The following is a 16,533-nucleotide window of genomic DNA, read 5'->3' as shown; positions in this document are numbered from 1 at the left end:
TGACATTTCTTTCAAGTTTGGCAAAGTTGGACCGTGATGCCGACACACAGTGGTCTACGTCATGGGACCATTAACTTCCGCTGTGAAGCAGTGCGGTTTGTAGCAATTATTGGCCAATACATCCGCAGCATTTACCAGAACGGCCGTGGTCTCGAACCTTCTGCAAGAAGAGGCGAACGCTATCTCGCTCGGCCACGTTATATGCCATCAGTATAGGGGCCGTCCATAAATGACGTCACGCACCTAGGGATGGGGGGGGGTTCAGACATTTGTGACGATGTGTGACGAGGGGGGGGGGGGTGAGAAATGTGACGTCACATCAAAAAGCGCAACTTTAATTAAATATAGAAAACACGTTCTACTTAATTAAGTATACTTTTTAATAAATGTTTTCTCCTACAACATCAGAGTGCAGCGCCACATTAAATACGCACTACATTGACAATATTTTAAAGCGATTTGAAGCATGTTTTATTTTTTGGGGAGGGGAGGGGCAGAGCTTTGTGACGTCATATTTGAGGGGGAGGTCTGACTTTTTGTGACGCCGTGTGACGAGGGGGGGGGGTCAAAAATCGTCCAAAATTGCATGACGTCATTTATGGACGGCCCCATATGAGCATTTAATGGGCGACGTTTCTGGCGAGGACCTTTATTCATATCACATAAATGGCCCTCCGTGGCATAAATGTGCCATGAAAAAGGGACATTGTCCGAAACGTCGCCTCTAATTTTTTCCCTTTTTAAGGACACAATGTTATTGACGAATGTGTTGAGGTTTTTATTTGTGCACCACTGCCAACGCAGCTTCACTAAATAATTCGTAGAAGGACATCGATTCGTACACGCGCAATGCAATGCTGTACATGTATCGATAACGATTGATCATGATTAGAATCGATTATCAATCGATACAGATCAGTTCACAAACTCAGCCGTGACGAATCAGCTGCGTCCAATATGTGCGCGCTTGAAATAGCCGCCTCCTAACAACCCAATCACAGATATACAATCCTACACCATATCAATAATTGTATCAACTGTACAAAAGTAACAGAGAGACAAAAAAGTAGTTTGCCTAACATGGACAATCTTACTTTAAAAAAAAATATGAATTGTACTCATACCGACTTCATTGCAGTCCAGTAACAATGTTGTGAGCGGCGAATCAGCGGTGCCGAATTGTCCGCTAACCCAGATTCGACGTCTCCCTCCCCCGCACGGGCGATGGCGTCGGCAGGAGCGGGTAAGCAGCAGCGGCGGCGGCGGCATTTGCGCGTTTCGCCTCCCTCGCCGCTTCCCTCGCCACAGCTCGGCCCGGGAGAGCTCGTGCAATTGTTGCTTTGTTCAATTCGAGAACGGGGTGTGAAAAATCGAACTGCGAGACACCCGGAGCCGTGGTTCGCGTGGACTAGGCCGCTACGATGCCTTAGCCGTTTCCTAGCGACTCCGCCGCCGCTGACTGGGCGAGCGAGGTGCCGCCGCGGGATAAGACCCTGGCTGCAGTATATATATAAAACAATAATTTATATTTGGACTTACATATTAGCGTAAAGTAAAACGCTGCATAGCTTTGCGAGAACGTACGCATCAGAGGTGTGGTTAGAGACTCGTCGTAGCCGAGGGAGAGTTTTAAGTAGAATAAGAACGTATTGAGGTAAAAATTTAATTAAAAAAAACTAAATTAAATCACGACGTTTCGGAGGCAACACAAGCCTCCGTCCTCTGGTGGAACCCGTCACAGCAAAATTACTGATGTATCAAGGTTTGTGTTACCTCCGAAATGTCGTGATTTAATTTAGTTGTTTATTCATTTAATTTTTTACCTACGTGACTTTACCGAAAAAACCAAAGAGTATGAATCCTTGCAGTCACGAAAACTTCAAATCTAGAATGAACGTATTGAGGCTGGACTGGGAGTGGGCAGAAGAACGGTGAGATGGGGGGGGGAACGAGTTCCAGATGACGAGGAATCATCTCTCGAGAGAGAGGTTCTGGGGGGCCACATTTAAACCGACTTGCGAGTTACTGACGACGAGGAGTAATCTCTCGAGAGGATCTTGGGGGGGAGAGGGGTGGGCACATTTAAACCGACTTGAGGCTTACTGGTTACGTGGCTTCGGCCGAGGCCTGACGTTTTTGTTTCGATAGATCCGGGAGTCAGCTCGCACGCCTGTCATAAGAACCCTCGAACGACGAGGGGTGATGTCGCGTGTATATATGTACAACTCTCAAGCCGTCGGCGCTGCGAGGTGTAAATGGATTTGTGTGCCCATCTGTACGGACCTTTAAGTCATGTATTTCCCCATCGTATGTGGTGTATGTTCCTCGGGAAAAGTGGTTTGCTCCCACACACGTTATAATGGGATTAGTCGAACATCTTGGTGTACAATGAGTTTGAGATTTACAGAGGCTTCCTCGTTACAAACGAATAACGTTATTACATACACTACATTGGTATAAATGTTTAGCCACTTAGTGTCATTACTATTATTGATGGGAGTGACAGTAGTGTTCCCAGTCGCGGTTTTGATTAAGAAGGGCCAGTCGTGCACAGCAATGATGCAGTTTTGCATCTGACGGTTTCACGGATTTAATGAAAACGTGGCGTTTGGGCCAGGCTGCCTTTAAATGACAGCAGCCAACAGGGTTAATGTCAGTGTTGAGTGTGGAGTTGTCCGTAGTTTTGGTTAAACTTTCCATAGCTGGCATGCCATAAATAGGAAATTAACTCTGCTTATTCGAATCCATGTATTCATACAAGTTGATAAACCGTTTTCAAGTAGATTTTGTGTCTCTAACGACGACTACAGGGACCACGTGATTGTGACTTAGGCATTGTTTAAAAATGTCTTAGATTATAACTATAATTGCCTACAATTCGTCCTGTGTAGCTTATTTAGTCTATAATTTATTCACTACCCAAAATGTATTCACTTGAAAACATAGAGCTGATATTTTTAAGCAATGTTTTGTTATTTATACGTTTGAATTTTTTTTTGCACAAACTGGACTTGTTCGGATACAAGGTGAATTCACAAGGCTTTGTAAAGAAATCCAATATTTTAGAATTTTGCCTTAACGGAGAATATTTGTTTAAATGTTGGTCAAAATAAAGATTCAGAAATAAATATTGTGCCGTGTTTACAATTTTATTGTAAAGTGGAATTGGTTAAAAAATATTTATATTTGCACATCACATGTATAATGCAGTACATGTGTCAGTGCAGTGAAATCAGTTTGTCTCTAACTTGACACTTCCTTAAATAACGTGCCACTAATTTAAATAGTAAGTGGCTCTGAGTGAGTTGTTAATGTGGGTTAAGCAGTGAATGTGTGACTGGAATGGGTGAGTGAGAAGCTGACAGTCTTTCCGTAAACTGGGTGTTCTCCGATTCTTAATCGTTTTTTTGTGCGTTCTCTGCCACCTCACAGTGACGTCAGAATGGATCCAGTTCTTCAAAGATGCAGGAATTCCCGTGGGCCCAGCCGCCAACTATGCCGTCACCTTCACGGACAACAGGTGCACCATCTGCACGATCGGTCTAATATTAGACCCTGACACAGTCTGCGGCACCCAGGGGAGAAGTGCTTCGTGGTGATCTAGGCTGGAGAGGAATTTGATTGACAGTTGCTTGTGTGAGTAAGAGCCAGTCTGGCCACACAGCATGGCGCTGCATGGGGCTTGCAAAATCCTGCCACGTTACGGTGTCGCGTGTTTGTTTAAAAGATTTAGAGCAAACGTTTGGGTGGTGGCAGGTGGAGTTGACAAAGTTTTGAAGAGCGTTTTTTTTTCCAGTACTATATCTGTGTGTGCGGCAGCGTTCTTATACAGTGAAATATATAGGAATGTTTGCGGAAGCCCAGCCTGCACATTCCATGTGTGAGCTTTGATTAATAATGCTATTGTTTTCTTGTGAACTCAAGTTATGATCTTATCTTTAGGATTTCACTTTTGATTTTTACTTGATATTTGCTTGACTTTCCAGTGTTTGTTTGGATTTGTTTAAAGTTGCAAGACCTTGCCTGCACTACTTTTTACTTGTTGACTATGAACTGTATAGTACAGGATGACTTGTACGAAACCATGAAACTAAAATTATATGTATTTGCCACTAAAATGCACTCTCATGTTGTGTTTCCAAGATGGAGCTTATTACTGTGACGCCAGATTATCGAGATGATGCGTTGTGGAGATGCAGGGTATTACCATGAAATTGCGTTGTCGCGACACTGTATTGCACACCCCGAGCAAAGTGCCGTGCATGCCTTGCAGGATCCAGAAAAGCATGCTCATGGACCTGTCCCGTGAAATCCTGCACGAGATGGGCATCGCCGTGGTGGGCGATGTCATCGCCATCCTCAAACATGCCAAGGTGGCGCACCAGCAGGTGGGAGGAGCAGGAAACACGCACGCAACGGTGTCCGAGGGAAACACACGTGTGTCCCTGGCTCCTTGGATCTTTGTAGTAATTGCCTTACCCTCATCCTTACTCTTGACTTCACGCCTTTTATGCCATTGGCATTGGGAAGATGTCGTTGGTCACATTCACATTTTGCATTGGTATTGCACCACGGTGTGTTTATAAACACTGCAAATATATGTAAGTGTTCATCACTTCGAATATGAATACCTTTTTCACTGCCCTCATTAAAACAATGGCAATGTGTTGTTTTCTCAGGAGATTGGCAAGGTGGCAGGAATACAGACCAAGTCTAGCGGTGTGCTGTCGACATCATCTTCACTGAAACGAGCCCAAATTTCTCGTAAGTCTTATTTCATTTCGAAAAGTTTGCATTTTTGAAAGAAAATAGCATTAGATTTTAACAAGTGGCATTTCTCCACGTTGTTGACATTGTGTTTCTCCCGTCATGTTTCTGCCCATGATGTTGACTGCTCAGCGGCCTCAAGGATGATCGCCAACAGTCTGAGCAGGGACTCCCCACCCAACACACCAACCCGCGCTGCATCTCCTGAGGCCCCCAAGCTCTCCTTCACCGTAGCCAACAGGCTGGGAGCCCGTCCTAAACCTGGTAAAGACACACAAACGCATCGCCATGCAGTTCACAGTCATGTCGAGTCAGACAGCCGGGCGGTCTGGTCAGGATTACAGAACTATGCTGTGTTCTTTGCTAAAACAAGTGAAAGCCCATTCATAAGTATTCATTTAATGTTGTGATTTGTGCGATGGAAGCGATACGATGTCATGTGATCAACTCTACAGTGGACACCACACCTGGGTATGAGGCCTAATTTAAATGGCCCACAAATTATATGTATTCCCCTACTGCATCTTAACCACACGAATTTAGTACTAAAGGGGAATTATTTTGACCTGGCAACACTGTTCTAATTTTAGTCTTTCCTGTCACTTCTGTCACTCCAAAGACCTTTTGCAGTCACAGAAGTGAGGTGTGTGTGTGTTTGTGACCCCACCCCCCCCACCAGCAAGATATTTAGATATTTGGAAGTCCTATTTGGCCCTCAGCAAGGATAATGTCCTCCTCACCCACACCGTTGTTAAGTTTAACTGGATAAATAAGAACAGTGGGGCCCGTGGGTGCTGTGGGGTGGCATGTAACCGTATTTTTGGGGGCATCTCAGTGTCTGAGCGGCTAGGCACGAGCGCGAGTGAGGCACAGCCCGAGGAGGTACCGGTGAAGCGGCGGCGCCGGGTCACGGCGGAGATGGAGGGCAAGTACGTGGTGAACATGCCCAAGGGCATCACCTCGCGTACCAAGAAGATCCTCGAGCAGCAGACGGCCAAGAGTACGCACCCCAGCAAATTCACTTCATGGCAAAACCCCACAGCTAAACCCCACAGCTTAACGAAATACACAGATAAAAACAATACTATAGCACTTCTTGGGTACATTCCTAGGCTGTGTGGTGTGCTGTTTGATATGACTTGAAAGCTTTGTGAATATATGCTCCTATTTCTTGGGTCATGTCACATATGCCCACTATGAATACTATCCTGTTGTTACCACCCACCTCATCTCTCAGCCTGTCGATGAAATTCCTCCCTTGTAAGAAGCTGTCATGTTTAGACACTTAATACATTTAAATTAGTTTTCAATACTATGTTGTAAATTCAGCTTGTGCGAGTTAAGATTTCCGTGTCTTCTGGGTTTCTGTTGCAGAGAAACCCCTGGTGCGCAACTCTGTGTTTGATCGATTAGGAGCCGAATCAAAACCCGACACCACAACCGGCACAAAGGTGAGTGACCCTTCACCCCGTAACCAGTACAGTGATGATCCAGGCATGAGTGCTACGTGTGGCTTGTCCAGTTACCTCGTTAGCTCGTGCTTGAAAATAGCGCCTGTGCTTTCCAGCCGACGGGGGTATTCAGCCGGCTGGGGAAGGTGGTGGCAGAAGACAAGGCGTCAAGTGGAGGCAGCAGTGAAAGCCAGGACAACGACGACGATACAGGCTCCGTGCTGCAGTACGCCGGTGTGCTCAAGCGGGCGCGCCTCGGCAAAGCAGCGCCGCGACCCACAAGCTCTGCCTTCGTGCTGCGCGCCAGCAGACCACCTGTCGTCACTGCCATAAAGCGCCTCGCCATAACCCGCAGTGGGGGCGGCAGCGGTAGCAGCAGCGTGTCCAAAAGCAAAGCCGGCACGTCCGTCACCTTGGTGAAAAAACCCACCGCCGGCATCCTGGCAGGGCCATCACGAGAAGGGCTGAAGGAGCAGCAGCAGCAGCCGCCACGCAGACCCAAGGTGCTGGAGCGCCTGGGGAAGCACGTGGCCGAGGCTTCAAGCAGTGAGAGCCGCGTGTCGAGCAGCAGTGGCGTCGGCGCAAGATTGGGCGGCACTGGCGCAAGATTGGGCGGCACTGGCGCTGTGCAGGCCCGCGTGGGAAGTAAAGCCCTGACCGTGACCATCAAGAGGACTGCACCAAGTGCGAGGGTCAGCAGCAGCAGCGGCAGTGGCAACGGCCGTGGCCACAGTTCGCAGGGTGTCCTGGCGAGTGGCTGCGATGACCGGGTGGTCAGTGTGTTTGATCGTTTGGGTAACAAGACAGTTGCATGAAAATAGTGGGTGTCGGTGCAAGTCTTGTTCACACCACCCTCCCACATTTTATTTTCAGAAATGTTAAGTGTGTTACTATTTATGGACATGTTTTACTCTCCAATAAGATAGTACTAAACTGCTGGGATTGTAACATTTTAGTTTTGTTTACAGCATTTGATACCAGACATTTGTGATCATAGTTACCCAAATTATATGAATTGACAGTGGTCCTGCAGAATAACATTAGAAAGGGTTTTCAATCACCAAATAGCCGTAACTAAAGTTCCATGATCTATTCCCCAGATGGGACTTATAAATCCAGCCCATAAAGATGTTTTTGTTGGAGTATGTAACACACGCCACATTAAACTAAGCCTCTCAGCGGTAATGGTTATTTTATGTGAAACTAAACATTGCAATGTTTTATGCTTTAATTTTTTGTATTGAACAAATCACCCAAACAACTTGCAAATGTGAATCAAGGTGTATTTACACAGCACCAAAATGTTCACATTGAGACGTGTTTAACTCTTTTATAATGTCGTGTGAAAATAAACCACATCACAATTACACTGTCAAGCCGTTTTAATATTTTGTTTATAACAAGTACAAATGAGAGAATATTTACATTCAACCACAACCCCATCGCTCTTTGAATTGTCCAACAGTTTTTTGTGAGCCAAATCAGAATTCGATGTATTGCATTGTAAATCAATTTGCACTGGCTGGGGACAGTCAAGGTTCATTGACACCACTCTTCACACCGAATGCTGTACTTGGCATTGGCAGCACTCAAAGGTGGCATAACCACCCATTACGTATGCACTGTATATACATATTCAACTTGCAAACACGCATAGAGCCTGTAATGTAAAAAAAAGTGTAAAAGTTAGCATAGCACCATCTAACTGCTGTGTAAACGTATCGCATAAGGGTATCTATCCTTGGCGCAAAGAAGCAATGCTGGGGTTTGGGAAGCGGGTCTTGCACCCCTACGCCAGACGGCTCCGCTTCTCAGCAGGCGGCTTTGTGGCCGCCCCAGACTGCGTGCCGCCACCCTTGGCTGATTCTTTGTCTTCAGACTTGACGGCAGATTCTGCCACGGGCTCACTCTCTTTCTTCACTTGCTCGGCTGCAGAAAGGAGAAGCGAGTGAGAGGTACTTGAGTATGGGAAGGATTAATATGGCTCCCATTCTTAAAACACATGGTGGTTGCGAGAGGCTTTGGTGAGTGTTCAATGTGGGGGTTTTCATTTACCTGCAAGAGGTTTCTCTCCAGGCTTTGGCTGCAAAGACAAGACAAATTAATTTTTTTAATCCAGTCGTACACTGGCAGTGACTAAGGGTTTCAACATATTTGATGGCAGACAAACCTGGTAATATTTAGGTGGAAATTTCTGGCACAGTTCAGACAGCAGCATGTCCACCCGCTGTCTCTGGAAGTAGGAGCTCGGTTCATCCTTCTTGTCCTTTGGCTTTGACTTTTCTGGAACAAAAATGTTTGTAATTGTTAAGTGACGTGCAGAAAGCATCAAGCATGGTGAGCCGACTCGTGCCAGTTAATGTTGTGTTGCTTACCTTTGAAGTCTTGGTCTTTGAACCTCCACCAATAACCTTTGGAGGGGTGATAACGTGAATACGCTTGGGTTTCATCGAATGCGGACTGGATGTTGTGGACAGCGGACAGCTGTTGTCAAAAGTACAACAGGCACTCTTTTAGTACAAGATTATTTAAATAAATTCATCACAGTAATCCAATGCTAACTATTGAAAATATGTGAATAGACAATACATGTTGGGAATTATTAACACTGAATTCATTGGTGATCATTTGAGATAGAACATACATTTCACCAATGTTTACTTTGCATTTGGCGACTCAGGTCCATGCTGTCTGCATGCTTGGGCAGTGGTACGTGTAGGGTGTAGGCAGTGTCTGTACTGTGTGCGCTGCATACTATTCTTGAGTTTATGACCGTGCCCAGGTCAGGAGCCTGGTATACCACTCCCGCAATGATATAGAAATCCGCAAATGGGGTAACTGCAAAAAAGACAACAGCATCAACTAATTAACAAAGTATTCTTCATGTGTTACCAAAATATAGCGTGTTTAATGCAATTTTATAACTTCGTGGAAAGTAGGAAAATTTGCTTTCGGAAAGCTGTTTTGCTAGATCTGATGAAACTGTTAATTTCGCATATAATGGAATGTGGCTTCGTACTTGACTCAACAATATGGTTTAAGTAGGTTGGTTTCAGGAGTTTCAGTGCCACGTTTAACTGGCATAGCTTCGTACCAGAGCAGTAAGAGAGTATCCGCTCACTGAATTAAGAAGCCGGGAAAATAAGCCAGCTTCAGCCTTGTTCCTTAAAGGTGGAGGTGACATGAACAGCATGTGGGCAGCACTGCCCTAGCTGGCTCACCCTGTGTGGGCGAGTGTCTGTGCTGCTTGCGCACTATATACAGGATCGGCTCCTGGGTATGCAGTAAGATGTACTCCAGGCCTGTCATGTTGCTGGACAGAACAAAAGGGATGACAATACAAAACATAAAAGTGGTGTCCCGCTCAAACAAGCTTGGAGCAGTATTTAGCTCCTGATTATTGCCCTCAGTCAGTGGTTGAAATTCGACATTGCTACAGTAGTGGTACTAAAAGGATAATCACTTTTTCCACAAAGTGATACGAATTTAATCGACCCAAGGGGCGAAAGGTCAAGTCATTCCCTCCACTTACATCTTGCAAATTTCAAACCCTGCACTCTAACCATCGTGTCACGTAGCCTGCTGGTTATGCCAGTGCAGGGATGTAAAAAAACCAGTAACAATTAAAAACATTCATTTCCAAGCATTTAAGCTCCAAACACTATTGTAAAGTGTCGGAGGTGTGTATTTTTAACACAGCATTTAACTAAGTTGTCCAATGACGGTTGACCATAATAAACAACATCACTGGACATCATCAGCTGCGTGCGCGCGTGTGTGATGAGGGGGGTCACGCGCGGCCGCACTTGAGTTGCTCCAGGCTGAGCCGCTGCATCTTGACGACTTCGTTGTTGCACGTGCGGTCGTAGAAGGGATTGCTGCGCTCGGAGAAGTAATCGAGGACGTTGGCCGGGTTGAGAACGGGGATCCACGCACTGTCGTGCCACGAAATCCCAAGAAGCGTGTCTGGGGGGGGTGAGTGGCAGGAGGGCAGGTCAGGCAGAGGCGCTCGACAATTGAGATACTTCAAATCAAAATTTGAGATACTCCATAAAGGAGGTTTGTTGGGTTAGATCGCGTAAATATCAATGTGTCGTTCAACCCGCCAGCACCCGACAGCCAATTAACCCCAAAACAACTTATGGATAATATTGGTCGCGAAAGCCGACATGTTAAATTTTAGACGTGACTTAACCGAAAGAACCAAAGAATAATTCCTGCAGTCACGAAAGCTCCAAAAAATTAAGATGTTAAATTGAGCTACATATTCAGACTGTTTAAGTCGCGTTCACGTGTAACCACGTAGCGGTGGCACCGCTCAGAAGAGGGAATTGACAACTTACTGTCCCCCCACAGATGCCAGGAAATAAACCCAAGTCTCTGCCACGATAATACCAGCAGATAAAAAAAATGGACAGGGTGTGGCTTCAAATAACATACAGTAGTCGGTTTCGCTTACACCGTTAGCGGTCCTGTCAAATTCCCACTTCTTTAGCTTTCAATACATTGAATATTTATGAAGGCTGCTTGTTTAGTGTTAATGTAGGGGTTAAGGTTGGGGGTTCGGGCCAGGCTGTCCTCTGGACTACTCCTAGTAACATTACTGGCCCTAATCGTTAGGGTGCTTTTCTTGCACCGCGCCTGAGGACTGTAGTAGCATAAGCCGTCTGAAAAAACACTGCAGCCAATATAGCCAATATAGCCACAGCCTTAACACTGAGTGCACTCTCCCCAATGTAGGCACACTGTATGGCTATATCCCATGCACATTAATCACACCAGACATTAACCACACTAGTTTTGATCAGGACCATTTTCTCCGAAATTGCGATTGTTCTCAAACGACAATGTATCGGGCTCATACAGCCCAACTAAGGAATCCATACGAATGGTGATGGTGATTTTGGACATGACAATGACTGTGATGCCGTGGAGATGAAGGTGCTGCAGAGAAGATGATGGTTGTGAAGGAGATACAGTTCAGTAACATTGGAGCTCGTGTTTGAGATGACGATGGTTTATAAGATGATGCTTTTATTTCGATTTAATGCTTTCGTGACTGTAGGGATTCATATTCTTGGTTCTTTCGGTAAAGTCACGTAGAAGGTAAATAAAATAAAAACAATAACATTCTCACGACGTTTCGATTGCCACATAAGCAATCATCATCAGGTGTGAAAACCACAGCAAGTACATTTTTTGTTTTATTTTTCTTATTTCCCTTCTACGTGACTTTACCGAAAGAACCAATAATAAGATGATGCTTGTTTAGATATGATCCTGTACTTTAGCTGGTGGTTATCGAGGTGGTGACCATAGTTGAGATGATGGCAGTTGCTGTTCGTGGCGATTTGGATTAAACGTTTCCTACTCAGGAAGGCCTCACCGAGTCTCATGACCATTTCAGGAGGGTCCTGCCAAGTTGATGGCGCTGGTAGTGGTTGCAATTGTGATGGTCGGGGTGAATGATGGTGGAGGTGGTAGTTAAGATGGTAGTGGTAGAAGTCGAGATTGATGGTGGTGGTAGTTAAGATGGTGGTGGTAGAAGTCGAGGTCATTGATGGTGGTGGTAGTAGTGAAGGTGGTAAAAGTCGAGGTGGTTGGTGTAGTGGTTAAGATGGTAGTGGTAGAAGTCGAGGTGATTGATGATGGTAGATAAGATGGTAGAAATCGAGCTGATTGATGGTGGTAGTAGTGGTAGAAGTCGAGGTGATTGATGATGATGGTGGTAATGAAGATGGTAGAAGTCGAGGTGATTCATGATGGTGGTAGTGAAGATGGTAGAAGTCGAGGTAATGGTTGATGGTGGTAGTCGAGGTTGAGGCGGTGTCTGTGTGGTGCAGCAGCAGCGCCTCCATCCTCACCTCGGCCGTCCACGGACGCCATCGCGGCCTCGGGGTCTGGGAAACCCTCCGCGAGTGACGTCACCGGAAACTCTGCGATGGCGTCACGCAGCAACGAGAAGTTCACGCGAGAATGACGTCATAGCGCGGCTTGAGCGATGACGTCACGCCTACGTTTTCTCACAGCGTGGTGCTGAGGTTCAAGCACGACGGCTCGCTCGCCCATCGTGTCAGCATCCGCATACAACTAACTACAAGTACAGCCGCATATATCGCTGCGCTCGAGTTAACGCATCCTTTTTTTAAATGCACGGTCGACACATTTTAAACACCACAAGCAACAACGACAAACAAAACCCCCACCGATTCACAGAACGTGTGGTTTAGAAAAGGCAATAATCGCACGTTGCAGTAAATGACAATTTCCCCCGGTTACGTGTTTACAAAACGTGGCCCGCGCGAGTGATCAATCCCCACCCGCGTCACGTGCGCGCGGGTGGGTTGGGGGTTGCGGGGAGGGGGGGAAGGGAGGGGTTTTTAGGGGGAGAGTGTGAGGGGGCGAAGGGGGTGGTGGGGGGTGGTGTGGTGGGTGTGGTAGGGGGGGTGGTGTCATTGGCTCCCGTGGTGCGAGGTGGGGCACGAGGGAGAGTTCCGATTGGGTGCTTCGCGTTAATTGGCGGCAGGGTGTGGGCGTGACGGGTCAAGAGCCCCTCTGCTATTGGCTGCCGGGCCCGTTAGCAGCGGGGCACAGGCAGTGGTGGTGTGGTGTTGTGGGGGGGTGGTGGTGTTGTGAGGGGTGGTGGTGTTGTGGGGGGTGGTGGTGTTGTGGGGGGGGGGGTGTTGTGGGGGGGTGGTGGTGTTGTGGGAGGTGGTGGTGTTGTGGGAGGTGGTGTTGTGGGGGGTGGTGGTGTTGTGGGGGGGGGGGTGTTGTGGGGGGGTGGTGTTGTGAGGGGTGGTGGTGTTGTGGAGGGGGGGGTGTTGTGGGGGGTGGTGGTGTTGTGGGGGGTGGTGGTGTTGTGGGGGGGGGGGGTGTTGTGGGGGGTGGTGGTGTTGTGGGGGGTGGTGGTGTTGTGGGGGGGGGGTGTTGTAGGGGGTGGTGTTGTGGGGGGTGGTGGTGTTGTGGGGGGGTGGTGGTGTTGTGTGGGGGGGGGGGGGTGTTGTGGGGGGTGGTGGTGTTGTGGGGGTGGTGTTGTGGGGGGTGGTGTTGTGGGAGGTGGTGTTGTGGGAGGTGGTGTTGTGGGGGGTGGTGGTGTTGTGGGGGGGGGGGTGTTGTGGGGGGTGGTGGTGTTGTGGGGGGGTGGTGGTGTTGTGGGGGGTGGTGTTGTGGGGGGGTGGTGTTGTGGGAGGTGGTGTTGTGGGGGGTGGTGTTGTGGGGGGTGGTGTTGTGGGGGGTGGTGGTGTTGTGGGGGGGGGGGGTGTTGTGGGGGGTGGTGGTGTTGTGGGGGGTGGTGGTGTTGTGGGGGTGGTGTTGTGGGGGGTGGTGTTGTGGGAGGTGGTGTTGTGGGGGGTGGTGTTGTGGGAGGTGGTGTTGTGGGAGGTGGTGTTGTGGGGGGTGGTGGTGTTGTGGGGGGGGGGGGTGTTGTGGGGGGTGGTGGTGTTGTGGGGGGTGGTGGTGTTGTGGGGGTGGTGTTGTGGGGGTTGGTGGTGTTCTGGGGGTGGTGTTGTGGGAGGTGGTGTTGTGGGAGGTGGTGTTGTGGGGGGTGGTGGTGTTGTGGGGGGGGGGTGTTGTGGGGGGTGGTGGTGTTGTGGGGGGTGGTGGTGTTGTGGGGGTGGTGTTGTGGGGGGTGGTGTTGGGGGGTGGTGGTGTTGTGGGGGGTGGTGGTGTTGTGGGGGGGTGGTGGTGTTGTGGGGGGGGGGGGGTGTTGTGGGGGGTGGTGTTGTGAGGGGTGGTGGTGTTGTGGGGGGGTGGTGGTGTTGTGGGGGTGGTGTTGTGGGGGTGGTGTTGTGGGGGGTGGTGTTGTGGGGGGTGGTGGTGTTGTGGGGGGGGTGGTGGTGTTGTGGGGGGGGGTGTTGTGGGGGGTGGTGGTGTTGTGGGGGGTGATGGTGTTGTGGGGGGGGGGGGTGTTGTGGGGGGTGGTGTTGGGGGGGGTGGTGGTGTTGTGGGGGGTGGTGGTGTTGTGGGGGGGGGGGGTGTTGTGGGGGGGGTTGTGGGGGGGGGTGGTGGTGTGTGTGGGAGGTGGTGGTGTGTGTGGGAGGGGTGGTGTTGTGGGGGGGTGGTGGTGTTGTGGGGGGGGGGGTGTTGTGGGGGTGGTGTTGTGAGGGGTGGTGGTGTGTGGAGGGGGGGTGTTGTGGGGGGTGGTGGTGTTGTGGGGGGTGGTGGTGTTGTGGGGGGGGGGTGTTGTGGGGGGTGGTGGTGTTGTGGGGGGTGGTGGTGTTGTGGGGGGGGGGGGGGGTGTTGATAGGGGGGTGGTGTTGTGGGGGGGGGTGGTGGTGTTGTGGGGGGGTGGTGGTGTTGTGTGGGGGGGGGGGGGGTGTTGTGGGGGGTGGTGGTGTTGTGGGGGTGGTGTGTGGGGGGTGGTGTTGTGGGAGGTGGTGTTGTGGGAGGTGGTGTTGTGGGGGGGGGTGTGGTGTGGGGGGGGGGGGGGTGTGTGGGGGGTGGTGGTGGGTGTGGGGGGTGGTGGTGTTGTGGGGGGTGGTGTTGTGGGGGGTGGTGTTGTGGGGGTGGTGTGTGGGGGGTGGTGTTGTGGGGGGTGGTGTTGTGGGGGGGGGGGGTGTTGTGGGGGGTGGTGGGTGTTGTGGGGGGTGGTGGTGTTGTGGGGGTGGTGTTGTGGGGGGGTGGTGTTGTGGGAGGTGGTGTTGTGGGGGGTGGTGTTGTGGGGGTGGTGGTTGTGGGGGGTGGTGTTGTGGGGGGTGGTGGTGTTGTGGGGGGGGGGGGGGTGTTGTGGGGGGGGGTGTGTGTGGGGTGGTGGGTTGTGGGGGTGGTGTTGTGGGGGGTGGGGTGGTGTGGGGGGGTGGGTGTTGTGGGGGGTGGTGTGTGGGGGGTGGTGTTGTGGGGGGTGGTGGTGTTGTGGGGGGGGGGGTGTTGTGGGGGGTGGTGGTGTTGTGGGGGGGTGGTGTGGGGGTGGTGTGTGGGGGGTGGTGTTGGGGGGGGGTTGTGGGGTGTGGGGGGGTGGTGTGTGGGGGGGGGGGTGTTGTGGGGGGGTGGTGTTGTGGGGGGGGGGGTGTGTGGGGGGGGTGGTGTGGGGGTGGGGGTGGTGTGGGGGGTGGTGTTGTGGGGGGTGTGTTGTGGGGGGGGGGTGGGTGGTGTGTGGGGGGTGGTGGTGTTGTGGGGGGGGGGTGTTGTGGGGGGTGGTGGGTGTGTGGGGGGGGTGTGGTGTTGTGGGGGGTGGGGGGGTGGTGTTGTGGGGGGTGGTGTTGTGGGGGGGTGGTGGGGTGTTGTGGGGGGTGGTGGTGTTGTGGGGGTGGGGTGTGTGGGGGTGGTGTTGTGGGGGGTGGTGTGGGGGGGTGGTGGTGTTGTGGGGGGGTGGTGGGTGTGTGGGGGGGGGGGTGTTGTGGGGGGGTGGTGGTGTTGTGGGGGGTGATGGTGTGGGGGGGGGGGGGTGTTGTGGGGGGGGTGGTGTGGGGGGGGTGGTGGTGTTGTGGGGGGTGGTGGGTTTGTGGGGGGGGGGGGGTGTTGTGGGGGGGGTGTTGTGGGGGGTGGTGGTGTTGTGGGGGGTGGTGGTGTTGTGGGGGGTGGTGTTGTGGGGGGTGGTGGTGGGTGTGGGGGGGTGGGGGTGTTGTGGGGGGGTGGTGTTGTGGGGGGTGGTGGTGTGTGGAGGGGGGGGGTGTTGTGGGGGGGTGGTGGTGTTGTGGGGGGTGGTGGGTGTTGTGGGGGGGGGGGTGTTGTGGGGGGTGGTGGGTGTTGTGGGGGGTGGTGGTGTTGTGGGGGGGGGGGGGGTGTGTAGGGGGGTGGTGGTTGTGGGGGGGGGTGGTGTTGTGGGGGGTGGTGGTGTTGTGTGGGGGGGGGTGGTGTTGTGGGGGGGTGGTGTTGTGGGGGTGGGGTGTTGTGGGGGGGTGGTGTTGTGGGGGGTGGTGTTGTGGGGGGTGGTGGTGTTGTGGGGGGGGGGGTGTTGTGGGGGGTGGTGGTGGTGTTGTGGGGGGTGGTGGTGTTGTGGGGGGTGGTGTTGTGGGGGGTGGTGTTGTGGGAGGTGGTGTTGTGGGGGGGTGGTGTTGTGGGAGGTGGGTTGTGGGAGGTGGTGTGTGTGGGGGGTGGTGGTGTTGTGGGGGGGGGTGTTGTGGGGGGTGGTGGTGTTGTGGGGGGTGGTGGTGTTGTGGGGGTGTGGTGTTGTGGGGGTTGGTGGTGTTCTGGGGGGGGGTGTTGTGGGAGGTGGTGTTGTGGGAGGGTGGTGTTGTGGGGGGGGGGGGGTGGTGTTGTGGGGGGTGGTGGTGTTGTGGGGGGTGGTGGTGTTGTGGGGGGGTGGTGGTGTTGTGGGGGGGGGTGTTGTGGGGGGTGGTGGTGGTGGTGTTGTGAGGGGTGGTGGTGTTGTGGAGGG

At 51.4% G+C, this 16,533-nt stretch overlaps 2 protein-coding genes across 3 annotated transcripts; one reads left to right on the top strand and one right to left on the bottom strand.

The window, feature by feature from the left end:
- Positions 1–1,150: 1,150 nt before the first annotated feature.
- On the top strand, positions 1,151–7,585 carry C7H19orf47 (chromosome 7 C19orf47 homolog). Of its 2 annotated transcripts, XM_078596036.1 has the most exons (8): positions 1,151–1,243; positions 3,433–3,520; positions 4,274–4,388; positions 4,680–4,764; positions 4,900–5,031; positions 5,603–5,767; positions 6,142–6,218; positions 6,335–7,585. In XM_078596036.1, exons 1-8 carry the CDS (start codon positions 1,225–1,227, stop codon positions 7,031–7,033), a joined length of 1,380 nt encoding a protein of 459 aa, XP_078452162.1. In that variant the 5' UTR covers positions 1,151–1,224; the 3' UTR covers positions 7,034–7,585. The 2 variants fall into 2 exon arrangements, with proteins under 2 accessions (XP_078452162.1, XP_078452163.1); XM_078596037.1 differs by lacking the exon at positions 5,603–5,767.
- Positions 7,583–12,220, bottom strand: MED6 (mediator complex subunit 6). The gene is made up of 8 exons (XM_078596039.1): positions 12,083–12,220; positions 10,025–10,184; positions 9,440–9,531; positions 8,974–9,056; positions 8,594–8,702; positions 8,389–8,501; positions 8,274–8,301; positions 7,583–8,147 (listed from the first exon to the last, which is right to left on the bottom strand). Exons 1-8 carry the CDS (start codon positions 12,102–12,104, stop codon positions 8,008–8,010), a joined length of 747 nt encoding a protein of 248 aa, XP_078452165.1. The 5' UTR covers positions 12,105–12,220; the 3' UTR covers positions 7,583–8,007.
- Between the last annotated feature and the right edge of the window lie 4,313 nt (positions 12,221–16,533).

This window comes from Lampetra planeri, chromosome 7 (assembly GCF_965212315.1).
Source record: "Lampetra planeri chromosome 7, kcLamPlan1.2.h2, whole genome shotgun sequence".
NCBI lineage: Eukaryota > Metazoa > Chordata > Hyperoartia > Petromyzontiformes > Petromyzontidae > Lampetra > Lampetra planeri.
Note: the sequence above shows the minus strand (reverse complement) of the source record. Positions and strands in the feature narration are given on the sequence as shown.

Bases quoted from the DNA above. Each gene is read 5' to 3' on its own strand.
- C7H19orf47 (XM_078596036.1), top strand. The intron at 4,389-4,679 runs GTGGGAGGAGCA...TTGTTTTCTCAG, and splicing joins CCAAGGTGGCGCACCAGCAG to GAGATTGGCAAGGTGGCAGG. The intron at 6,219-6,334 runs GTGAGTGACCCT...TGTGCTTTCCAG, and splicing joins ACACCACAACCGGCACAAAG to CCGACGGGGGTATTCAGCCG.
- MED6 (XM_078596039.1), bottom strand. From the start codon at position 12,104: ATGGCGTCCGTGGACGGCCGAG. The intron at 8,502-8,593 runs GTAAGCAACACA...TTTTTGTTCCAG, and splicing joins CAAAGACCAAGACTTCAAAG to AAAAGTCAAAGCCAAAGGAC. The intron at 8,148-8,273 runs GTAAATGAAAAC...TCCTTTCTGCAG, and splicing joins TGGAGAGAAACCTCTTGCAG to CCGAGCAAGTGAAGAAAGAG.